The 26,613-nt window shown below is 43.5% G+C and overlaps 1 protein-coding gene across 2 annotated transcripts in view; it reads left to right on the forward strand.

Annotated features, from left to right (window-relative positions):
- The window catches only part of LOC100383864 (uncharacterized), a 48,155-nt gene that overhangs the window by 13,028 nt on the left and 8,514 nt on the right, over positions 1-26,613 (forward strand). For both annotated transcript variants that reach the window (NM_001362216.1, XM_020551699.3), the window contains 16 exons: positions 8,915-8,948; positions 9,033-9,087; positions 11,499-11,558; positions 11,639-11,710; positions 11,858-11,921; positions 12,609-12,688; positions 12,777-12,844; positions 12,970-13,027; positions 14,024-14,081; positions 14,169-14,231; positions 14,401-14,469; positions 24,628-24,717; positions 24,978-25,064; positions 25,170-25,285; positions 25,373-25,439; positions 25,525-26,565. In NM_001362216.1, the coding sequence (NP_001349145.1) occupies positions 8,915-8,948; positions 9,033-9,087; positions 11,499-11,558; positions 11,639-11,710; positions 11,858-11,921; positions 12,609-12,688; positions 12,777-12,844; positions 12,970-13,027; positions 14,024-14,081; positions 14,169-14,231; positions 14,401-14,469; positions 24,628-24,717; positions 24,978-25,064; positions 25,170-25,285; positions 25,373-25,439; positions 25,525-26,565 (2,082 nt within the window). The remainder of the gene's footprint in view (positions 1-8,914; positions 8,949-9,032; positions 9,088-11,498; positions 11,559-11,638; positions 11,711-11,857; positions 11,922-12,608; positions 12,689-12,776; positions 12,845-12,969; positions 13,028-14,023; positions 14,082-14,168; positions 14,232-14,400; positions 14,470-24,627; positions 24,718-24,977; positions 25,065-25,169; positions 25,286-25,372; positions 25,440-25,524; positions 26,566-26,613) is intronic.

A 26,613-nucleotide genomic window follows, 5' to 3' on the forward strand; every position in this document is an offset into this window, starting at 1 on the left:
TTGCCTCATCCAAAGCAGTTGCGCGCAACACTGTCCTGCGGCAACATACTCGGCCTCAGCGGTGGATAGGGCAACAGAAGTTTGTTTCTTAGAGCTCCATGACACCAGGGACCTTCCTAAGAATTGGCACGTCCCCGATGTACTTTTCCTATCGACCTTACATCCAGCATAATCGGAGTCTGAATATCCAATCAATTCAAAGGTAGACCCCTTTGGATACCAGATCCCAAAGCAAGGCGTAGCGACTAAATATCTAAGAATTCGCTTCGCTGCCACTAAGTGACACTCCCTTGGATCGGATTGAAATCTAGCACACATGCATACGCTAAGCATAATATCCGGTCTACTAGCACATAAATAAAGTAAGGATCCTATCATAGACCGGTATGCCTTTTGATCAACGGACTTACCTCCTTTGTTGAGGTCGGTGTGTCCGTCGGTTCCCATTGGAGTCTTTGCGGGCTTGGCGTCCTTCATCCCAAACCGCTTGATTAAGTCTTGCGTGTACTTCATTTGGGAGATGAAGGTCCTATCCTTAAGTTGCTTTACTTGGAACCCAAGGAAATAGCTTAACTCGCCCATCATCGACATCTCAAACTTTTGAGTCATCACCCTGCTAAACTCTTCACAAGACTTTTGGTTAGTAGAACCAAATATTATGTCATCAACATAAATTTGGCACACAAATAAGTCACCATCACAAGTCTTAGTAAAAAGAGTTGGATCGACTTTCCCAACCTTGAAAGCATTAGCAATTAAAAAGTCTCTAAGACATTCATACCATGCTCTTAGGGCTTGCTTAAGTCCATAGAGCGCCTTAGAGAGCTTACACACGTGGTCGGAGTACCGTTCATTCTCAAAGCCAGGGGGTTGCTCCACGTACACCTCCTCCTTGATTGGCCCGTTGAGGAAAGCGCTCTTCACATCCATTTGGAACAACCTGAAGGAATGGTGAGCGGCATATGCTAGCAAAATACGAATGGACTCTAGCCTAGCCACAGGAGCAAATGTCTCATCAAAGTCCAAACCTGCGACTTGGGCATAACCTTTTGCCACAAGCCGTGCCTTGTTCCTTGTCACCACCCCGTGCTCGTCTTGTTTGTTGCGGAACACCCACTTGGTTCCCACAATATTTTGCTTGGGACGAGGCACCAGTGTCCAAACTTCATTTCTCTTGAAGTTGTTGAGCTCTTCCTGCATGGCCAACACCCAGTCCGGATCTAGCAAGGCCTCTTCTACCCTGAAAGGCTCAATAGAAGAGACAAAGGAGTAATGCTCACAAAAATTAACTAATCTAGAACGAGTAGTTACTCCCTTGCTAATGTCACCCAGAATTTGGTCGACGGGATGATTCCTTTGAATCATCGCTCGAACTTGAGTTGGAGGGGCCTGGGGTGCTTCTTCCTCTTCCACTTGGACATCCTGTGCTCCCCCTTGATCACATGCCTCCTCTTGATGAACCTGTTCATCGTCTTGAGTTGGGGGATGCACCATTGTTGAGGAAGAAGGTTGATCTTGCTCCTTTTGTTCCTGTGGCCGCACATCTCCAATCGCCATGGTACGTATTGCGGTCGATGGAACGTCTTCTTCATCTACATCATCAAGATCAACAACTTGCTCTCTTTGAGAGCCATTAGTCTCATCAAATACAACGTCGCTAGAGACTTCAACAAAACCCGATGATTTGTTGAAGACCCTATACGCCTTTGTATTTGAGTCATAACCTAACAAAAACCCTTCTACAGCTTTGGGAGCAAACTTAGAATTTCTACCTTTCTTCACAAGAATATAACATTTGCTCCCAAATACACGAAAGTAAGACACATTGGGTTTGTTACCGGTTAGTAGCTCATACGAAGTCTTCTTGAGGAGGCGATGAAGGTACACCCGGTTTATGGCGTGGCAAGCCGTGTTCACGGCTTCCGACCAAAACCGCTCGGGCGTCTTGAATTCTCCAAGCATTGTCCTCGCCATGTCAATGAGCGTCCTGTTCTTCCTCTCTACCACACCATTTTGTTGTGGTGTGTAGGGAGCGGAGAACTCGTGCTTGATTCCTTCCTCCTCAAGGTACTCCTCCACTTGAAGGCTCTTGAACTCGGACCCGTTGTTGCTTCTTATTTTCTTCACCTTGAGCTCAAACTCATTTTGAGCTATCCTTAGGAAGCGCTTGAGGGTCCCTTGGGTTTCAGATTTATCCTGCAAAAAGAATACCCAAGTAAAGCGGGAAAAATCATCAACTATAACAAGACCATACTTACTTCCTCCTAAGCTTAGGTAGGCGACGGGTCCGAAGAGGTCCATATGAAGTAACTCCAAAGGTCTTGATGTTGTCATCACATTTTTGGCATGATGAGAGCTTCCCACCTGTTTACCTGCTTGACAAGCTGCACAAGGTCTATCTTTTTCGAAAGTTACATTAGTTAGATCTATCACGTGTTCTCCCTTTAGAAGCTTGTGAAGGTTCTTCATCCCCACATGTGCTAAACGGTGATGCCACAGCCAGCCCATGCTAGTCTTAGCAACTAAGCATGCATCTAGACCGACCTCCTCTTTTGCAAAATCAACTAAATAAAGTTTGCCGTCTAGTACACCCTTAAAAGATAATAACCATCACTTCTTCTAAAGACAGACACACATCTACATTTGTGAATAAACAGTTATATCCCATATTACAAAGTTGACTCACAGACAACAAGTTATATCCAAGCGACTCAACTAAGAACACATTAGAAATAGAGTGTTCGGATGAAATAGCAATTTTTCCTAACCCTTTCACCTTGCCTTGGTTCCCATCACCGAATATGATTGAATCTTGGGGATCCTTGTTCTTGACGTAGGAAGAGAACATCCTCTTTTCCCCCGTCATGTGGTTTGTGCATCCGCTGTCGATAATCCAGCTTGAGCCCCCGGATGCATAAACCTGCAAGGCAAATTTAGGCTTGGGTCTTAGGTATCCAACTCATGTTGGGTCCTACAAGGTTAGTTACAATAGTCTTAGAGACCAAAATGCAAGTCTTGTCTCCCTTACATTTGGCCCCTAATTTCCTAGCAATTACCTTCTTATCCTTTCTACAAATAGCAAAGGAAGCATTGCAAGCATAATAAATTGTAGAAGGTTCATTCATTACTTTCCTAGGAACATGAACAATATTTCTTCTAGGCATATGATGAACAACATTTTTCCTAGCCAAATTTCTATCATGCATAATAGAAGAACTCGAAGCAATCATGGTATGAGAATCAAAAGCATCATAACTTTTATAACTATTCCTAGAATGTCTCCTATCATGATACATGAAAGCATGGTTCTTTTGAGCACTACTAGCCATAGGGGCCTTCCCTTTCTCCTTGGCAGAGATGGAAACCTTATGACTTGTTAAGTTCTTGACTTCCCTCTTGAAGCCAAGACCATCCTTAATTGAGGGGTGTCTACCAATCGTATAGGCATCTCTTGCAAATTTTAGTTTGTCAAATTCACTCTTGCTAGTCTTAAGTTGGGCATTAAGACTAGCCACTTCATCATTCAATTTAGAAATTGAAACTAGGTGTTCACTACAAGCATCAACATTAAAATCTTTACACCTATTGCAAACTACAACTTGTTCTACACAAGATGTTGATTTATTAGCTATTTCTAACTTGGCACTCAAATCATCATTTATGCTCTTTAAGCTAGAAATAGAGTCATGACATGTGGACAATTCACAAGAAAGCATTTCATTCCTTTTAATTTCTAAAGCAAGGGATTTTTGTGCCTCTACAAACTTACCATGTTCTTCATACAAAAGATCCTCTTGCTTTTCTAATAACCTATTTTTATCATTCAAGGCATCAATTAATTCATTAATCTTATCAACCTTAGTTCTATCTAGGCCCTTGAATAAACATGAATAGTCTATTTCATCATCGCTAGATTCTTCATCACTTGAGGAAGCGTAAGTACTAGTATTATGAGTGCTTACCTTCTTTTCCCTTGCCATGAGGCAGGTGTGATGCTCGTTGGGGAAGAGGGCCGACTTGTTGAAGGCGGTGGCGGCGAGTCCTTCGTTGTCGGAGTCGGATGACGAACAATCCGAGTCCCACTCCTTTCCAAGGTGTGCCTCGCCCTTAGCCTTCTTGTAAGCCTTCTTCTTTTCCCTCTTGTTCCCTTGTTCCTGGTCACTATCATTATCGGGACAATTAGCGATAAAATGACCAATCTTACCACATTTGAAGCATGAGCGCTTCCCCTTCGTCTTGGTCTTGTTGGGATGCTCCTTGCGACCCCTTAGCGCCATCTTGAAACGCTTAATGATGAGGGCCATCTCTTCCTCATTGAGTCCCGCCGCCTCAACTTGTGCCACCTTGCTGGGTAGCACTTCCTTGCTCCTCGTTGCTTTGAGAGCAACGGTTTGAGGCTCGTGGATTGGGCCGTTCAACGCATCGTCAACGTATCTTGCCTCCTTGATCATCATTCGCCCGCTTACAAACTTTCCAAGTATTTCCTCGGGCGTCATCTTGGTGTACCTAGTATTCTCACGAATATTGTTCACAAGATGTGGATCAAGGACAGTAAAAGACCTTAGCATTAGGCGGACGACGTCGTGGTCCGTCCATCGCGTGCTTCCATAGCTCCTTATTTTGTTGACGAGGGTCTTGAGCCGGTTGTACGTTTGGGTTGGCTCCTCGCCCCTGATCATTGCGAATCTACCAAGTTCGCCTTCCACCAACTCCATCTTGGTGAGCATGGTGACGTCGTTCCCCTCATGTGAGATTTTGAGGGTGTCCCAAATCTGCTTGGCGTTATCCAAGCCGCTCACCTTATGGTATTCATCCCTGCACAATGAAGCTAGAAGAACAGTAGTAGCTTGTGCATTTTTGTGAATTTGCTCATTAATGAACATGGGACTATCTGTACTATCAAAGTGCATTCCATTTTCCACTATCTTCCATATACTTGGATGGAGAGAGAACAAGTGGCTACACATTTTGTGACTCCAAAATCCGTAGTCCTCTCCATCAAAGTGGGGGGGGGGTTTACCGAGGGGAATGGAAAGCAAATGAGCATTGGAACTTTGCGGAATACGAGAATAATCAAAAGAAAAGTTTGAATTAACCGTTTTCTTTTTCTCGTAGTCGATGTCGTCGTCCTTTTGAGAAGAGGAGGATTCGTCGCTGTCGTAGTAGACTATCTCCTTGATGCGCCTTGTTTTCTTCTTCCTCCCGTCTTTTCTTTTGTGGCCCGAGCCTGAGTCAGTAGGCTTGTCATCCTTTGGATCATTGACGAAGGACTCCTTCTCCTTATCATTGACCACCATCCCCTTGCCCTTAGGATCCATCTCTTCGGGCGATTAGTCCCTTTCTTGAAGAGAACTGCTCCGATACCAATTGAGAGCACCTAGAGGGGGGGGTGAATAGGTGATCCTGTAAAAACTTGAAACTTAATCCACAACACTTGATTAAGAGTCAGCACAATAAAGCCAAGTGGCTAGAGAAGAGTTCTTGCACAACACGATAACCACAAGAATATCAACACAGAGATGGCACAGTGGTTTATCCCGTGGTTCGGCCAAGTCCGACACTTGCCTACTCCACGTTGTGGCGTTCCAACGGACGAGGGTTGCACTCAACCCCTTTCAAGTGGTCCAAAGACCCACTTGAAAACCACGGTGTTTTGCTTTCACTTTACTATATCCCGCTTGCGAGGAATCTCCACAACTTGGAGCCTCTCGCCTTTACAAAGATGTTCACAAAGAAGCACAGAGTAAGGGAGGGATGAGCAACGCACACAAGACACAAAATCAGAGCAACAACACGCACACAAGTCACAACACGAGCTCTCAACACAACTCAAAGAGTTCTCTACTCAAATGGAGCTCTAGTTGCTATCACAAAGAATCGAATGCGCGGAATTGAAGTCTTGGTGCTTAGGAATGCTTAGAGAATGCTTGGTGTGCTCCTCCATGCGCCTAGGGGTCCCTTTTATAGCCCCAAAGCAGCTAGGAGCCGTTGAGAGCATTCCAGGAAGGCAATTTTTGCCTTCTGTCGCCTGGCGCACCGGACACTGTCCGGTGCGGATTTCTTTCCTTCTTTGGCAAAGCCGACTGTTGGAAATTCAGAGCCGTTGGCGCACCGGACACTGTCCGGTGGACACCGGACAGTCCGGTGCCCCCTTCTGATCGTTGGCTTTGCCACGCGTCGCACGCGGATTACGCGGCCGACCGTTGGCCCGACCGACTGTTGGCTCACCGGACAGTCCGGTGCACCACCGGACAGTCCGTTTTTTTATAGCCGTACGCCGCCGACGAAACCCGAGAGCAGCCAGTTGACAGACGCCAGCCTGGCGCACCGGACACTGTCCGGTGCACCACCGGACAGTCCGGCGCACCCAGACAGAGCAGACTCTTGGCTGCTTCGAGCCAAGCTTTTCCAATTGTATTTTCTCTGATTCTAGCACTTAGTCAAACATGTTAGTACACAAAAACCAATGTACTAAGTTTAGAATCATACCTTTGTATTGATTTGCACCTTATCCACCATTCGGCATAGTTTATCATTTAAGTACTTGTGTTGGACACTAAATCACCAAAATACTTAGAAATGGCCCAAGGGCACATTTCCCTTTCAGATAGTCCCTGACCCAGTGGCCAAGCTTGCCACAGTTGTGACAATCGTCGTCTCATGCTGGCTTCTTGTTGCCGACGGAGCCGCCTTGGGCGCCCCCATGAGCACCACCCTCAGCATGTCGTCGCGCCCTAGCCTGGGCGCCTCCGTGTGCCTTGCGCGTCTTGCCGCGTTTGCGGCCATGTGTCGAGGAAGAGGACTCCCCTTTCTTCTTGTCACCCTAGCAGGCCTCTCACTGCTCCCAAGTGAGATGTAGCTTCCCGCCGATGGTGATAGACCTAGAGAGCCTGTGGTTCGTCGCCGTCGACGACCTTGAGACAACCTATCGCTTCTTCCATTGTCATCTTGGAGAGGTCTAGCAGAGACTCGATCGAGCAAGCGATCTGCTTATACTTCTCGTGGATGCAACGGAAGAGCTTCTCGATAGCTCTCTCCTCATAATAGGTCTCGTCACCGAATTGCATCATTTTCTGCAACAGAGTGCTGAGGCGGAGAGCAAAGTCATCAACATCCTCACCTGGCTTGAAGGCCAGGTTCTCCCACTCCTTGCGAAGTGTCTGTAGTGTGGTCTTGTCGGCACGGTCGCTGCCGATGCGGGTCGCAGTGATGGCGTCCCAGGCCTCCTTGGCAGTTCGCTTCTGGAAAGCGAAAACTGCATCTCGGGTGGGGCTGCAACAATGAGGGCATCCAACACCTGTCGATCCTCATAGTAGTTGACGTTGTCATACCTAACTGCTTCCAACGTGGCGAACCTAGAGCCGTACCCTCATCACCGCGGCCCACTCGACGTAGTTGGTCTTGGTGAGGGTAGGCCACCCACCGTCGGGACCAATGTCCCTGACAACCGCCTGGACCCTGCGGTGACCATGGTATTGATCCGGGGAGGGAGAGTCGCGCCGCCTGTAGAGGCCGCATTCTTCGTTGACCCGGACGCCGTCGCCAGGAGCACCGCCACTGTGTCCATGCCCGTCTAGGCTGCCGCCTCGTAAGTCCTCGCTCGGAGCACCGTCTGCGCCGATCTGGCCGTTGCTGTCCATTGTACCGTCTGTTCTTGCGCTGCCTCCTTGCCAGCCTGAGCTTGTCGTTGGTGTTGCTGTCGCCGGAAACAGAGCTGCTGGCGCTACTGCCGCGCAGAGCCTCGAGCTCTGCCGCCGCCGCACATATAGCATCCGCCGCCTTCGCTGCTTCTACTTCCGCTCTCGCTGCCAGTTCTGCCGCCGCCAGCCGTGCTGCCCTCGCCGCTGTCGCTACAGCCGTCGCTGCTGCTCGCTCGTGTTCTTGTGCTGCGGCGACCTCAGCCTCCTGCTGGTGCCGCGCACTTGAAGTGACCGAGAGTAGGGACATTGTGTGCTAGTGAGGGGTCGCTGCGTGTGGAAGAGACTGTCTCAGACGAAAGGCTGCTCGTCCGAGCAGGAGAGTATGAAACAGTTGGAGCTCTTGCTGCCGACTGAGTATGTGGAGAGGCGCAGGAAGGAGATGGGCAAGATATGTTTAGGCCAAGAGATGTTTAGGCTGCAGGTTAGTTTGCCTCTGATACCAATTGTTGCCTCTGTTATTCTTAACCTTGTACATTTTCCTCTCACCATTTGTAGTTTAATTTTGTGAGTACTTGATGTAGCTGCTAAAAAAATTAATCAAGTTATTTCATAATTTGACCTCCATCTAGTCCACTAAATGTGCAGGGAAAGTTTGGTGTGCCTGACAATTCTAGTAGAAAGTATAGGCCATGAGAGCTTGGCAATAAAATGGATAAATGTTTAGTTTGTTGAAGTGTATAAGTGGATTGATTACCTTCTCCCATCAACTTAAGCTTTTGGGTTGAACTGGTTAGTGCGTCCACTCTAACATGGTATCAAAGCTAGGGGCCGCGAGTTTGAATCCTGGCAGAGACTTTATTTGTGTCTCCACCCATTTATTTTCACGTTTGCGCCTTTCTCTTTGACTGCATTTGTGCCTTTCTCTTTGGTTGCACGTGAGTGGGGGCGTTGAAGTATATAAGTGGATTGACTACTTTCTTCCATCAGCTTAAGCTTTTGGGTTGAACTGGTTAGTGCGTTCACTCTAACACAGTTCACCTGTTTCTGTTTGTCAAGTCAATATATCTGGATAACTTTTGTGATGTTCTTTTTTTTAAAGATGCTTTATGGGAAGGTTGACTCTTGATTGTTTGTCATGATTCGTACAACATTTGCCTACTAGATAAATTTTGCACAACACATTCTTCTGAATGTCATGATTTTATTTCTTTCTAAACATATTGTTTTGTGTTAAGTTTAAAACTGATACATTGTTCTTGGTCTCTCTTCTTTAGTTGATGGAGCGACAATTATCTAAGGAAGAACAAGGTATGCCTGCTTGAACCTATATAGTTCACACATCAGTTTAATTATTATCTTCGCAAAATGTTATTGATACAAGGTCATTGACAGAGGAACTTACTAGGAAATCTCAAGCAATGGACAACAATGACACATCTGATCTGAGGTTTCCACCTTGTAACTCCAATTAGTTTTCAGCTGCTGAGTTATTGTCATAACATTCTTTTGTTGCTTACCAATTGATTTGATAATTAATTAGCATGATTTACTTGATTCATTGAAGTATTGAAAAAGCTTGTTACTGAAAATAATCGCTACATAACAATGGAACTTTGAAGTTAGGAAAAAAGAACAAACAGTGCAATAAGAGTTCAAGAGAAATTGTATTAAATTATGACTGGAAGTAATTTGGCAGAAGTGTTGAATTGTGAGTGCAATTGTTCAAATTTTCTATTTTTATTTTGGTTTTAACTTTGAGAGAACTTGTTTCATGTCGAAAAAACTTGACCAACCTAGGAGGAACTAGGTCTAATTACATCTTAGAAGCAATAGGCACTGATTAGAGTTGAAGAGGATTGAAGCCTAGGTTGTAGGTGTGTACAGCCATACTTCTCACCCAGCTAGGATTAGTCCCTACTTGTTGGTTCAGGAAAGTCAGCTACTTGCATCCTATTGATATTGTACAATGGTACAACCAAACTTGGTCGAAAGGGGTATACCAGGGCTGATTCTGGGAAAACTGGTTTCCCAAATTGGATTTCATCATTGTGTTTCTCTCATTGAGACGATCGAAATGCATATATAGAAGTCCAGATTTGGAGTCTGGATGAGGAATTTACGTTCCAGGGTAGATCAAACCTGTGGAAACTGGTTTCCAAAACAGGATAAGCCAGTTTTGAAATCAGCCCAGATCTATTTGAGGTTTGTTTTTGTACCATTGTAAGGCAATCTCTAGCAGCCTTACTCATCACATATCTAGCTGAGTTGGTTAGGTGGTTTGAGTAGCACTTCTTGGGTCCTGAGTTCGACTCCCCGTGGGAACAAATTTTAAGCCGTGGTTAAAAAAATCCCCTTGTCTGTCCCACGTCGAAGCACAGGTCTGAGGCCCAGCTTCGGTGCCGCTGTGTATGGGTGAGGCAGGGGTTCGGGAGTTTTCTCGACCTGTATGAGAAGATATTCTTCTTAATATAATGTCATGGGGCGATTTTACCCCCGCAGGTCGAGTTTTTTATCTCTTATTTCAAACTCCTCTCTGTAAATAGTACATTCTATAGTGCAAAACAGTGCAAAACAATGTTTTGCATGGCCATATGCACGATCTGCTGGCCACAGCCTGAGGAATCTCGACTCCTCGTGAGATTCCCATCCTATAAAATATAAACGGTCATGGCTAGACATCCAGTCTATTAAATCAATCTATTTTTTAATCCTTTTTCTTATATGAATTTTACGTTTTCCTCTTTGCCCAAATATCTTCCACTCCCATATGCTGTTCTAGAAGAATCTCGGTGGTTGTTGTGAGCGTTCTAGGTAGCCTTGATGGCCCTAGAACAACCCTTGGTGTGCCTCTGTGACATGCTCCTTCCGGGTAGGCATTTCTAGGTTCTTCGCAGAAGATCTGCCTCCTTCATTGCAGCTCGATCCTTGAGCAGTCCTCATGCGATCTATGCTTGCTACTAGCCCTTTGGGTGTAGGAACATTTTTGCGTCAACTGATATTGTTGGAATAGAAGTGAATTGGCCATATCTTCATATCGGCTTAAGCTTTTGGGTTGAACTGATTGCATGTAACTTAATATGGTATCAAAGCCAGATGTTTCGAGTTCAAATCTTGGTTAGCTCTATTAAACAAAATAATTGTTGCTCGTTCTTATTCCACGTGTGAGGTCTGAGAGAGCCTCGACGTGAGGGGGAGTGTTGGAATATAAATGAATTGCCCCACTTCTTCCTATCAGCTTAAGTTTTTAGGTTGAACTGGTTGATGCATCAACTTAATATATATAATGAACCTTATGGGGGATAATTATACATTCCATGCATCCAACCGAATGCTTAGATTCTATACTAGAATGGAGAAATCACAATAGTGATTATTTACCTCTGCTGCTTATGATTTGTGACTAGAACCAGGTATTAACCTGAAACATATTTGATATTGTGACGTTTCAGTAGAAGTTTGGTATGCTGAAAGAAACAGGTACAACAATTGCATGTTTTATAGTATTCTTGAGGTAACATGAATTGGTGATTGGTATTGCCTTTGCTACTGTTGTCTTTGCTATAGATGAAACATGGATCCATTCTTTCTCTTGGAAACTGAATTGTCGTTTGGGCCCACTAACAAATAATTACTATGCTGCTTTTGTTATATAGTATTCTTGAGGTAACATGAATCGGTGATTGGTAGTGCCTTTGCTACTGTTGCATGTCTTATAATTATTTTCTTTAATCTAGACATTTACTTTATCTCCTTTGCCACTGCTGCATGTTTTAGGTTCAAAGAAGATTCAAGTTAGAAATCAAAAAGACCTTTCAGATTACTCTGTAATGTCTTTCTTTTTTTTAAAAAAAATTGCAGAAAATTCTCAAGGCAAGCGTACCTGCAAAAGCGACGAGACAAAAAAATTGAGGAAATTCGGTCAGTATAAGAATACTGATTTTGGTGTCTAGATGTTTGATTGTGTGCAGGAACTATCATTGATTTTTTGATATATGCAGTGATGAAATTCTGGACCACCAGTACATTTTTCAGGATCTGAAACTAACAGAGGCAGAAGAAAAGGAGTTGAGGTAACAACTAAATTGAGTCCTACTATGGAGATAATTCTATGAAGCTAATTATGTTTTCCTTTTTGATTAGCTGTGCGCATACATTTCTAGACTCTGCATTCACATGTAAACCCTGACATGAACTGGTTTGTGTCATTGTATGTGTAGATACAAGATGAAGATATATGATCTTGTCAAGGAACATGTTGAGACTCCTGATGATGTTGGTGCGGTATGTTTTCTTCTCAGATCGATTTGCTCATTTCATAAATGCTAGTTTGGATGTCTGATCACGTTTGATTATTTGAATTGAATTAAAATATTCGAAATTCAGTATCTCTATTAGATAAAGACTCGACCTGCAGGATAAGACAACCCCAGGTATTGCATTATCTCACGCAGGTTGAGAAAACCCTGGAACATGCTCCACCCATACACAAGAGCACCATAGTACTAGTACTCCCTCTATCCCAGTATATAAGGTGTAATAACTTATGGTTCAAAGACCAAGAAATGTATTTAATTTTCTCTATACTACTGCATCAATGTACACATGTCTAGACAGAGCACGCCTTATATTATAGGACTAAAATAAAAAGTGGTTATGATGGGGAGAATATATGTGAGAACGACCATCACTAGGGCCAAACTATTGTGCTTTGGTGTGTCAGAAAATTGGGAACAAACATGTATGTGCTGCACTAGCATAAAAAATTCTAGCTTACACAACATATTGTCGCCTAGAATGTGCATATGGTGTCGCCTAGGCATCCGCCATAAATGCCTAGGCGTTGTTGTGGGTGGGGGAGGTGCCACGCGTCGCCTCGCCCTCAAAAAACATGCTTAGGACCATACAACATGCTGTACACATGTTTGTTAGTATCTTTAATGTCAATGAGTTTATATACGTGCATTTCAGTACAAAATGCCTGAAGCTTATGACATGGGCGAAAATGTCAATCAAGAGAAGAGATTCGCTGTGGCCATGCAACGGTACAAGTAAGGTTTACATTATGACCACTTATGCCATGATTGCATGCAATTTTCTAGTTTATTATTGCGTCCTGATAGTTTCATGAACAAGCAGAGATCCTAAGGCCAATGATAAAATGAACCCTTTTGCTGAACAGGAAGCATGGGAAGAACACCAAATAGGTAATGCTGTATATCTGAAACAATCTCCCATGTCTTTCAGCATGATCTTTTTAAGTGTTACCTATGGTCTTTGCTATATATTTCGGAAGAGACTGACAGTGAAGAGATCTATGTACTTGTTCCAGGAAAATCGAAACTGCAATTTGGATCCAAAGATAAGAAGCCGTCTTCAGATGAGTATCAGTAAGTCACTCTTTTTGTGCTAAGCTAATTAGTTGTGTCAGTGTCACTAAAGAAAACCATTTGCATTGTTATTAAAACGTTGTTTAAACGGCGTTTAAACATCGTTTAAACGAAAAAACATGTTTAAAAGTTGGAACGTCCGAACGTTTTAGGTTTAGGGCGTAGAATGTCCGTTTCGAGTGTTTAAACGGCGTTTAAGCGTCCAAATAGCGTTTTAGGGCGTTTTAGACGTTCTAAGGACGTTCTACCTGTCCTGGGCCTTTATTGGGCCTTTAGCATTTTCTAGGTCACTTTCCTGGGCACTGGCCAGCGCTGGACGCGGCGCCCTCACTCCCTCAGCCAACCGCCGCTCTGCTCTCCTCTCTCCTCCTCAGCCATAGCCGGCCGCCGCCCTCCTCTTCTGCACCGGCCGCCACTCTGCTCTCCTCATCCTCAGCCAGCGGCCGCTCTCCTCTCCTCAGCCAGGCAGCCAGCCGCTGCTCTCTAGCGCCCACAGCAGCCCAACCGCTGCTCTCTGGCACCCACACGCACGCATGCACACACGCACTGGGAGAGGCATGTGCAAGCCTCAACTAATGTCTGAGCTTAAGGCTGCTGCCACTGTAGACACAAGCAGCCATAGGACCATCTGGAAGCATGAGAAGATAGTCTGCCGGCTAGGAGGTTGTGACTTGTGAGCGAGAAGAGTCTACATCTATAGGAATTGGATAACTGACAATGTTATAAAAGTTATCCTGGTTCAGGGACTACTGCTACTTAGTTGATGCTATTTGCTGCTTACCTAGGAATATTTGTGGGTCCAAATTTTCTTGAGAACAGACTTTTTAACCTAATTCAGCATTCAGCAGTAAGCTATATTTCCTATGTAATGCAAAGAGTTTGTGCATGAATTTTGTTTGAACTGAATTATTTCTATTGCATGACATTGATGAATAATGCTGACTGTGCCTTTGTCTGACACTTGATTTCCTGTTGTGTTACATTTACAAATTTTAGGTATGTATTTGAAGATACGATTGATTTTGTTAAATCATCAGTCATAGAAGGAACCCAGGTAATTATAGTTACATGATTTTAGTTTCCTTGCTTATCATGATGTCTTTAAGAGGTATTGTTATATTACTGAAGTTTTCCATTCTAGCCTGAAGATGATTCAGATAAAGAAGACGTTGAAGCAAAAGATATTTTGAAAAGGGAGCTCCAGGTGAGTGTGGTTACTGGTCATAGAACATGTAGTCCATATTTAATGTGTAGCCTTTTCTTTTGCTGTGACAGAAGTATAGAATATGTGTACTTTTCTTGGCAGCTGCATACATCCCTGAAAGATTTATGTTAATATCCTCTTTATTAACAATTCTCCTTTTCTGAACTAGGATGAGCGAAAGACACTTCCAATTTTCAAATTTAGGGATGAACTGCTTAAGGCTGTAGAAGAGTATCAGGTTTGTGTTGCTTTTGATTATTTGTAATGATATTGCTTGATGATCATTATTAGGACTAGCATATAGCCTGTGCTAACGCTACTATCCCGTAGAGGGGAGGGGGCGACGGGGTCGCAGGGGAGGGGGAGGGGAAGGGATGAGGGGTGAGGGATGAAGGATGAGAGATGATCCAAATAATATTGTCCATTGTATTTGAGTAAGGGAGAGATGGTTATCGAGCGATCTGAACCATTGGTTTTGACGGTGTGTTAAGTCTGGGTGTAATTTATTTAGTAGATTTAGTGGAGGTTGAGTGTGGGGTGATTTGGTTGGGTGGGTTTTGCAAAATTTAAACTGGTAGATTATATAGTGGTATAGATTATTGAAGGAGACACATAGCATCCGTAGATTAAACCATAGAATTTAGGGAAAATTAGTTATGTAGCATGGAAAAATCGGCACATTCGAATAATGCCATTAAAAGTTCCATTAAATAGCAAGAAAGAATAAACACCACCCTAAACTAGTTGTCCACCTGTATCTGATCACCACTTCTTCCTCCTCGCGAACGGTCATGGCAACTTCTTCTAGGCACAGGTTGCGCTGACCACACTCTAGGGTCTAATCCAAGATGCAGGGTGCTCTGCAGTGACCCCTTGAGGTTGGCGTCTGATGCTTCTGGGCACGTTCAGGCCACCTCCATGCTGTGGCTTCAACATGACTCCTCTGCAAACCTCTACATGGCCACCACAACCGCGAGTGTTGTGGAAACAATTGCAACCTGCAAGCCACTGCCGCCATGATGACATACAACTTGTGGCGTAGGAGTGGCAACTCAAAGCAGCAGCAATCCATTGCCAAGATCTAGCTCCTTTGCAATCGAATATCTCCTCCTTTGTCTATTAGCGCCAACACATGCTTCTCCAAATCCACCAACCAGAGCTACAACAATACCATTTTGGGGGTGAAAACGGGTCGGGTATACCCGTCGGGTACCGGATACGGATACTACAAATACCCGTTTTTTCGGATACGGATTCAAGTACTTTTATATTTAGGACGGATACATGTAGTACCCGGATAGTACAACTTCGGATATGGGTCGGATTCAAAGCGGGAACTACCCGGTAAATACCTAGATATTAGGGTCGGATACGAGTATCTGGGTTTCAAGTACCTATTTTTCTCTTTATTGTGCATTTTATAAAATCATAACTTTTACATATGAACTCGGATGAAGATAAAGTTTATATGAAAATTGTATAGCTCGAAGAGATCTACAACTTTGTAGTACATCACATTTTTGTTAGAACACATATTTATGTCGAAATTATTGAAATAATGTCCAAATTTATATTAAATTAACAGACTATACATCACATGTGTAACTTCAATACTCTATAGCATATTAACAGGCAATATATCACACATGTTGGACTATCTTGTGCTGTATTAGACTATTTTATGTCATTTTAAAACTATCTTGTGTTGTATATTTGAATCTTGTCATTACATTCAAACTATTGTGTTGGACTATTGTATGCTTTCAACTTATTGCTATATTGTCATGTTGATCTATGGTCTATGCAATGCTCGCATGTATTTGTCTTACATGTGAACTAAATTCTAGTGAATAACATTGTTTTCAGGTCGGGCGACCAGCTGGTTGTTCCAAAGGACCGACCAGGTGCCTAATCGCGATTAGGGCGATGATTAGGACGCCTAATCGGTTCTGGTCGACCTCTGGTCGTCCCCTAATCGTCCTATATATTTCTGGACATATGTATATATAATATGATATATGTATATATAAGCAATACTGCAATAGGCATTATATAAGTCTGAAAGTATGAAATTGAAACTGAGTAACAGACTGAAAGGCAATATAGGCATATAACACTATAGCAGAACTGAAACTGAAATATTGAATACAAGGCTACAAGCAGTAATGCAGTACGTACTACCTAGAGCATATCATCATCCAAGCAAAAAGCAGCAGCAGCTTCTTCAACAGATTCAGATTCATCAGAATTCAGACAATAGGAAAGATAGGGAAAGGAGAAGGGGGAAACCTTGAGATGAGGAGCTCATCTCATCGCTAGTGTTTTGGAGCCGCCGCCGGTGTTCTGGAGCTGTTGCTGGTGTTCTAGAGCCGCAACCTGTGTTCTGGACTCGGCAGAGGAGAGGAAAAGTTTCAAGGGGTCGTGGCGCATTGCCTTTATACTACTGTAGATGGGCCGAAAAAATAGAAGCCCAGTAGCCCACTAGAAAACCCTAGCCTCCTAGACAAATCCTGGTCGATTTACCATCTACTTGGACGACTAATCACCCCTAATCGATGACTAGTCGGACGACCTGGACGACTTGATACTCTAGTCGAGTCGTCCGGCTGATCGGCCACTACCAAGCGACCTGCTCGACTAATCGCGACTAATCACGATTAGTCGGAGGACTTGAAAACAGTGGTGAACAATAAACAATTCATGCATTATCCGACAAGTATATGGTATTTGCATGTATCCAGCCAAATAATATCTGTATTCGTCACTTGTTCACCCGAATAAATATCTGGTTCCTATATATGTATCTGCCCCGTTTCTAATTATCCGTATGTGATCCCGAATTCGATTAAAATACATTAGGGGAGGATACATGATGACCTACTATCCATCCGTATCCCTCCCGTTTTCACTCCTAATTTTGCTGGCAAGAGTACATCTGCAACAATGTCAATGCATCATCAGATTACTTGACAGAATGCTTTGTTTCTATTTTTTTGGGGGTAAATATCGATAATGCACTGGGATCCTCTAAATATAGTTTATATGTAATGTGTTTTCTATATTCAAAAGTAGAATATGTAATGGATCAAAGATGATACTTCACTTTTAATAAAAGGCATACACAAGTATATATGAATATAATATGTTACTTGGGTAAGTAGATTCAAGTAGAACTTTTTGTCAATTGAGTTTGGTGTATCATGTTAACTCGGCACTATTGCCATGCCCGAAGGGCCACATATGAAGATGCACAAAGTGCAGATAGCATCCTACACTAATTTCTAGATACAATATACATATATTTAACACCCCCTCAAATTCACGGTAATTCAATAGTACAGAGTTTGGAGAGCAAATAGCTTTGTGCCCTAGTTTGTGCTTTCATGATAGTATCCTCTTGCTGAACCGTAGAAGGAACATGTTGGATGTTGATAAGTGAATTGGCCACTTGTTCCTATCAACTTAAGCTTTTTGGGTTGAATTGGTTGGTGCATGCAACTTAATATGGTACAGAGACGGAGGTTTCGAGTTCGAATAATGGCTAGCGCAATTAAATGAATAATGGCTAGCGCAATTAAATAAAATAATTGTTGCTCGCTCCTATTCCACGTCTGAGATCTAAGAGAGCCTCAACATGAGGGAGAGTGTTGGAGAATATAAGTAAATTGCCCACCTCTTCCTATCAACTCAAGTTTTTAGGTTGAATTGGTTGGTGCATGCAACTTAATAGTGGAGAGTCATAACATATCATCACTTGTGATCTCATATAGGAAGTGAGCTGTGGCCTAACATAGAAGATAGACATATTTTCAGCATAGCACCTGATGGCAAATACTATGCAAAATCGGCTTATAAAGGTCTTTTCTCAGGATCAACCTCCTTTGGGCATTATAAAAGGGTTTGGAGATCTTGGGCCCCATCAAAGTGTCGCTTTTTTTATTTGGCTTGTTGCCCAAAACAGATGTTGGATGGCTGATCGATTGACAAAGAGGGGTCTGAATCACCCAAATAGCTGCCCTTTATGTGATCAGGAGGCTGAAACCCTGAACCATCTGCTTATGTCCCTGCGTTTTTACAAGACTTTTCTGGTACAATCTGTTGAGAAAGTTTGGAATCATACTTTAGCTCCACAACCAGGTGCTACATCCTTTTTGTAGTGGTGGGAAGAGGCTTCAGAGGCTGTTAATGACCCATCAAGAAAGGACTTGGCTCTCTTATCATTTTGGGTTTGGAATCATCGTAATAGATGTGTTTTTGACAGCTGGAGACCCAGTCTACCTTCAATCCTTAGGCATGCTTATGAGGAGAGAAGAGTGGGAAATTGCAGGAGCCAAAAGGCCTCTCCATTCTGGCAGCTTCTCTGCCTGAAACTTGAGGGAAGCTCTAAGTGGGTTGTAGTGGTTTTTGATGAATCCTTTCTTGTATGCCTGTTTCTGGCCCCCGTAAGGAGTGCCTTGTTTTTTAGTCTGCTTTTGACCTCTGTTCCTTCTCAATATATAATGTGAGTCAAAGTTCTCCCTCGCATTCGAGAAAAAAAAGATCTCATATAGGAAGCATCAACACCACCGTTTAACCATTATTTGGGCTTAACGAACCATTAAACATGCTACTCAACCAATTGAATGGGCGAAACAGATGATTAAACGGAAACAACATACCACCATGTAGTGTTTACATGATATTTTAAATGAATGTTTAGGTAAGCAATTGGAGGAAGGGAAGACTCTTAAGCTTGATATGTAGTCCCATGTGCCAAAGTTGACGCAAATGTAGTGAGATGGCGGAATAGGGTAAGAATCTTCTGCACAACTTTAGAAAGTGAGCATGGGCCTCACTGAGTGTGGTCACCACAACGCCAACAAAAGATTCCCTAGCCACCACCGGGGGAGGACATAAGTGACATGGGCTAGTATGCCGAGAGAGGTATGGCAGAGACAAGGTAGGCGACAGAGCACACCTCCCCCCCCAAAAGTTGGAAGATGCACCTTTTTTGTTTCCTTTTTTCTCTAGAAAAAGTTGAGCGGCCACAACCATATAGTAGAGGGAGTATCATCGGGCACGCGAGGCAAAGAGCATTAGGGATGAAAACGGTTTCAGAATTTTTCGGTATTCTGGAAACCGATTTCGAATTTTTTCGATCGGATTCACCGGTAACGGTATTTTTCGAAAACGGAATCGGTATCGGAATCGGCGTGGTGTTTTACCGACCGTTTTCTTCGGTTACCGTTTTTTGTCGGAAATTACCAAATTTGTGTATTGGAATTTTTCGGAATCGTGTCTCGAAATTTTTCGGAATTGTGTCTTAGATTTTTCGGAATTTTCCAGCATGTGATTTTTCGCATCGCCTGTACGTCTCTAGATAAGCATTACTTATTTTTGTATTTTTTGGACGCCTTAATATTTTTTTGGGATAGATGGTGTTGGAAGGCTGATGGGATTAGCGATTTCGTCTCTCGAACGAATCCACCCTTTTCTATGCACATGTTATGTATTAGTAATATATAATGATAGAGAGACGACATTCTGTCTTTTCCACACACTAGGTTTTAGGGTTTTTCTGTGAGGTTGTGAAAAAACTCTTTATGTGAGGAAAAAATATTTCATGAGTAAGCATGTCATGTCAGTTAGATCGAGTAGATATTGTGAATTGTGAACTTTGAGTCTGTGAACTTGTGATCTTTATGGACTTGTTATACTGTTTTTTCTCGAAAGCGCAGGGGAACTGCGCCTTAAAATATATTAAGAAGAGGAAAAATGTCTAAAATAGACCATGGTTACAATATTAAGCTCCTTACGGAGGCCAGTACCTCACATAAGTGAAAGAGTCCAATAAAGCCAGACTCAAAAAACTACTAAAATAGAAACAACAGGATTCAGCCATTTGTCAAAGAAGCTGCCAAAAAAGAGAGACCCTTGGCCCCAGCTAATGCCCACAGTCTTCTCTCATCATCAGCCTGCCGAAGGATAGAGGGGAGACTAGGAGTTTGTTCATAAAAAACGCATCTGTTACGGTGGTTCCAGATCATCCAGGCCCCCAAGGAGATCAGTGAATTCAGACCTTTCTTGACCATTCCCTGAACAGTTTCAGAAACCATCTCCCACCATTCCAGGAAGGAAGTCAGGCCCGGCTGGGGAGCCAAGATATCCAACCCGAACTTTCTGAGCAGATTATACCAGAAAAGCCTTGCAAACACACATGAGACCAGCAGGTGATTAATAGTTTCAGGTTCCTGATCACACAATGGACAACTGCTAGGATGATTGAGCCCCCTTTTTGCTAATCTGTCAGCAGTCCAGCACCTGTTATGGGCCACCAGCCAGAGGAAGAAACGACATTTTGATGGAGCCCAAGTTTTCCAAACCCTCTTGTAGTGTCCAAATGCACATGATCCCAGGAAGAGACCCTTGTAGAGACCCTTGTAAGCTGCCTTCGCTGAATATTTTCCATCTGGGGCTATGCTAAAGATGTGTCTGTCTTCAATGAGGGGGTGCAGCTCCAAACCAGAGATACAGTCCCAGAGCTTAAAATAATCTGCCAGAACTCCCACAGTTAGACCACCTCGAATATCATAAATCCATCTGTTGTTTAACAAGGCCTCCTGGACCGTTCTACTTTTTGCTATCTTCTTTGGGATTACAGAAAATAGGCTCGGGGCAATGATCGAGATGCTTTTGCCCTGCAACCAGTTATCGGACCAGAAGAGGGTACTATGTCCATTACCTACCACCGAGATAAGGACTTTACTGAAGAACGCTCTGGCTTTACTTGGAACCTGAATAGGAAGCCCTGTCCAAGGTCTTCTAGAGTCGGTTTTTTGTAGCCACAGCCATCGCATCCGGAGGGCCCATCCAAGTTCCGGTAGACTAGAGATACCCAGTCCACCAAGCTGAAGTGGGCGACACACCTTGCCCCAAGCCACCAAACAATGTCCCCCTTTAGCTTCTTTTCTTCCTCTCCAAAGAAAGCCCTTTCTTATTTTATCTATAGCATCAACTGCCTAGTGGGGTATATCAATTGCCATTGCCAGATACACAGTCATACCTGTGAGCACATGTTGCACTAGTATTCTCCTGCCTGCTCTGGTCATCAAATCAGCTTTCCAATTAGGTAGTTGATCAGCAAATTTATCAACGTACGGCTGGAACTGTTGCTTGGACAGCTTGTGCAAGGATAGAGGAAGTCCCAAGTACTTGCAAGGAAAAACTGCGACCTCACACGGTAGCAGACTTTGGACATCCAAGATAGTTTCTTCTGAACACTGTATGGGGTAGACATTGGATTTTTGCACATTAGTTTTGAGACCAGAGGCACTGCCAAAAAGCTGCAAGATATCAAGAGTGATGGAGATTTCATCCACCGTAGGGTGTAGGAAGAGGGCTACATCATCTGCATAAATGGATACTCTGTGAAGTTGTCTTCTTGCTGCTAGCTGCTGCAATAAACCTGCCTCTTCTGCCTTTATAAATAAGTGTCCAAGAACATCCATGACCAATATGAACAGCATTGGTGACAGTGGATCCCCTTGTCTAAGCCCCCTTCTATGCTGAATTTGTTGACCAGGAAACCCGTTGAGCATGACTTGTGTGGTGGATGAAGCAAGAAGACCACAGACCATGTCCCTCCAGATCTGTCCAAACCCAATCTGCTGCATGACATCAATTAAAAAGGGCCAGGAGACCGAGTCAAAGGCCTTGGTGATGTCAAGTTTGAGGAGCAGCCGAGATAATCTTTGTTGATGAAACAGTCTTGTTGTCTGTTGCACTAACATGAAGTTGTCCTGGATGAATCGCCCCTTAATGAATGCACTTTGATTTGGGGAAACCAATTCATTCAGTCTTGGTGCAAGTCGGTTTGCGAGAATTTTCGTAATGAGTTTTGCAATGCTGTGGACCAGGCTAATTGGCCTGAAATCCTTAACTTGCTCAGCCCCATCTCTTTTTGGCACCATAGTGATGTAGGCAGTGTTAAGTTTCCAGAAATTGCTGAAACTTCTGCTCCAAACCGTAGATACCACTGCCATAATATCACTTTTCACAATGTTCCAGCACACTTTGTAAAAAAGACCAGTGAATCCATCCGGTCCCGGGGCCTTGTCAGAGGGTAACCCTTTGATGGTTTCCAGGACCTCCTTTTCTGTAAAAGGGGAGTCCAAGGCAGCCAGGTTGTATCTAGGTAGGCCAAGAGCTGCCAGGTCAATTGTTACATCCCTCTGTCCATCCTGCCCAATAAGATTTTTGTAGAAGAGGTCCACTGCTGCAGCTTTCTCACTCCGCTCAGATAGAATGTGACCGCCATCAACTAACTTGGCAACAAAATTCCTCTTCTTGCGATGCCTAGCATGAATGTGAAAAAACTTTGTATTCGCATCACCTTCTCCTAACCATGTGATCCTAGATCTCAGCCTTGCCATAGTACGTTTGAAAGAAGACAGCAGCAGTGAGTGTTTTTTGAGGCAGTTCTTGAACCAATTTTCAGCTGGGGAGAGGGCTCTTTCGTCCTGTGCCATCTCAAACCTGTGAAGCAGTTCTTTTGCCAAGGCTAACTGCAATCTCACATGGCCCACCTGTTTGTCACTCCAGCTTTGAAGAGATCTTGCTGTTACCCTTAGCTTCAAATCCAGGGTTTGGAATGGACACCTGATATTGTGTACCGAATTCCAAGCAGTCTGTACCACTTCCAGGAAACCTTCCATTTTTGGCCAGAAAGCCTCAAAATGAAAGCGTTTCTTCCCAGGTTTGTTCCCTTGAAGACCCAGCAGGAGCGGACAATGGTCAGAATCATGTGATGCCATGCTTTGGAGGAGGACGTTTGGGAAACATTGCTCCCAAGACACAGAGCAGAACACTCTATCTAGTTTAACTAAAACAGGATTTGCTTGTTGGTTGGACCATGTGTACTTTCGCCCATGTAATGGAATTTCCTTAAGAGCAATGTCATTGATTGTTTGTCGAAAACGACCCATCATTGCCCTATTAATATTGGAATTGTTCTTATCCGCAGAGCAGTAGATGAGATTAAAGTCCCCAGCCACCATCCAAGGACCATCACATGCATTTCTGATGTCTCTAAGTTCCTGGAGGAACTGAATTTTTTCCCCCTCACCCTGAGGTCCATACACACAAGTAAGCCACCAGGCCTGCCCCTCTGCCCTACAAAACTGGACCGAATGAACTTGTGATCTTTATAAACTTTTTATATTATAAATTTGTGATCCTTGTGAACTTGTTATATCATGAATTGTGAACTTGTGGTCTTTGTGATCTTTTGTCAAGTTTGTTGTATTGCGAAGTTTGATATGTTTACCGATCGTATTTTAGATTTCGACCGTTACCATTGTATTTTCCGCACCAAACTTTCGTTTCCGATGTTTCCGAAATACCAATATCGTTTCCATTTCCGGAGTTACCGTTTTCGATTTTGTTTCCGATAAAAAAATATGAAAACGGTAATGGTTTTAGTATTTACCGACCGTTTTCATCCCTAAAGAGCATGTTGGGGAGGAACTTTAGGGGCAGCTCCGAGTCAGAGCTCCAGCATTTGCGTGAGTTGTGGATGTACCATGCTGACCCGCATGTGAACGGTGATGATGGCTCTCCTGCGTGTGGTTATGGGGGCAACACCATGGGGGAGGGTGGCACAACACGAGCATTGGACGCCGACGAGCAAGGGGCAGGGACAACCAGATGGCATGCGGGGCGGCATGCAGCTGCATCTCAAGTGGTGCCAACACCAGTGTCGGATGGCGTGCGGCGGCCGAGGTGTGATGTCATGGAGTTAGTCATTGAACACCTCGTACGGGACGTGCATGACGTCTAGCACCACCACCCACAACGTTTGCCTGTGCAACGTCGTCCCCATCGGTGTTAACCGAATTTGTGGGTGAGCAAACGATAAGTCCTGGTGCGGTGGTGTATGACTGGTGGGTGTGTGAAGGCTATGGAGAGGAAAGGGAGGGGAAGGCGATGAGTTGCTCACCGACCTCGCCGGTGGAGGCTCGCTGGCGGCACGTCTAAATTCAAAATGTGTTTGTGTGTGTGCCTAAATCGTGAATTGTGTTTTTTGTTGGGTTTGAACTCTAGCCTATCCAACTTGCTTGAGACTAAAAGACTTTGTCGTTGTTGTACACACACACGCGCGCGCGCATATATACACGTCACCCTACCTAGGAATGATTTAACAAAAATCGCAAATGACTAAACAATTAGTGAAGATCTGTTGAGTCATTACAGGGTGGGTGATCATCACCTAGGGTGACGAATATCGCTGCCCTATATACATCAATGTCAACGAACTACCAAACTCAAATTGTATCTAGGTCCAAACTGGTCCACTCTAGGTTCATAGCTATAGGAATGTTGACTTTCGATGTTCTGACAACCTTGGTTCTTTTTGTAGGTTATCGTCATAGTGGGTGAGACTGGGTCCGGTAAAACAACACAAATACCTCAGTTCCTTCATGAGTCTGGTTATACTGCAAAAGGAAAGGTAAGATATCCATAAGCTCCATTACTCTACTGAGAATATAGCGAGCATTGTCTGTATATTTTGGTTGGTCTTATACATGAATACAGAAGAGGATCTGTATGGTCTTTTTCCCTAGTAGCTCTGTGAGCTCTAGTTTCATGAAATGTGCATGTAGCAAGTAGGTTAGGTTTAGGTCATGATTTTTGTTTGCCCAAATTTCCTAAATTTACACCCTCCAAGCCTCTAGCAGCCATGCACTAAAAGGTACTATTTTTGTGCAGGTTGCATGTACTCAACCTCGTCGAGTAGCTGCCATGAGTGTTGCAGCAAGAGTATCTCAAGAAATGGGTGTTAAACTTGGGCATGAGGTTTGGTTTTCTTCCTTAATTCTAATGTCACATTGTTCATAATATGAATTTGATTCAACGGATATTCTATCATATCATCTGAAATTTGTATTAACTGCTGTTCAGGTTGGTTACTCTATAAGATTTGAGGATTGCACTTCAGATAAAACAATTATTAAGTACATGACTGATGGAATGCTTCTAAGGGAGTTCCTTGGTGAACCAGATTTGGCTAGCTATAGGTATCCATTTATGAAAGCAGCCGTATTTGTTCCTTCCCCAAAGTATCACAGATCTTTATTATGTCTGTTTCTTTATATGTGCTGCAGTGTTGTCATGGTTGACGAGGCTCATGAGCGTACCCTCTCCACTGATATCTTATTTGGTCTAGTGAAGGTTAGCTAGCTTGATGTATTGCAACTATATTTGATATGAACTCAAAAGATTACCATGTACATTAATATGTTTTTCTTTCCTTCAGGATATTTCTCGTTTTCGACCAGATCTGAAGTTGCTCATTTCTAGTGCCACCCTTGATGCAGAAAAATTTAGTGACTACTTTGATTCAGCTCCTATTTTCAAGATACCTGGGAGGCGATACCCGGTTGAAATTCATTATACAAAAGCTCCAGAGGCTGATTACATAGATGCAGCAATTGTCACTGTTTTACAGATACATGTTACCCAATCCCCTGGCGATATCCTGGTGTTTCTCACAGGTCAGGAGGAAATTGAAACAGTTGATGAAATCCTTAAACACAGAACAAGGGGCTTAGGCACCAAAATCTCAGAATTAATTATATGTCCTATTTATGCAAATCTGCCTACCGAGCTTCAAGCTAAGATATTTGAGCCAACCCCTGAGGGTGCCCGTAAGGTGGTTCTGGCCACTAATATAGCAGAGACTTCATTAACCATTGATGGTATAAAATATGTTATTGATCCTGGCTTTTGTAAGATCAAATCATACAATCCCCGCACAGGAATGGAATCTCTACTTATTAATCCCATCTCAAAAGCTTCGGCAAACCAGAGGGCTGGAAGATCTGGACGCACTGGACCCGGAAAATGCTTCCGTCTATACACGAGTTACAACTACATGCACGACCTAGAAGATAATACTGTTCCAGAGATCCAACGAACCAATCTTGCGAATGTTGTGCTTACACTCAAGAGTCTTGGTATTCATGACTTGGTTAACTTTGACTTCATGGATCCACCCCCATCAGAAGCCCTATTAAGGGCTCTGGAACAACTTTTTGCTCTCAGTGCACTCAACAGTCGTGGGGAGTTGACCAAGACTGGAAGAAGAATGGCAGAATTTCCACTGGATCCTATGTTGTCGAAGATGATAGTTGCTTCAGAGAAATATAAGTGTTCTGATGAGATCATCTCCATTGCCTCCATGTTGTCAATTGGCAATTCTATATTTTATCGTCCGAAGGACAAACAAGTTCATGCAGATAATGCAAGGTTGAATTTCCACACTGGCAATGTTGGGGACCATATAGCACTACTAAATGTATGATTCCCTGCCTGTTTACTTTGGCAAGAACACACAGACAGACCA

This window comes from Zea mays, chromosome 4 (assembly GCF_902167145.1).
Source record: "Zea mays cultivar B73 chromosome 4, Zm-B73-REFERENCE-NAM-5.0, whole genome shotgun sequence".
NCBI classification, from domain to species: Eukaryota; Viridiplantae; Streptophyta; class Magnoliopsida; order Poales; family Poaceae; genus Zea; species Zea mays.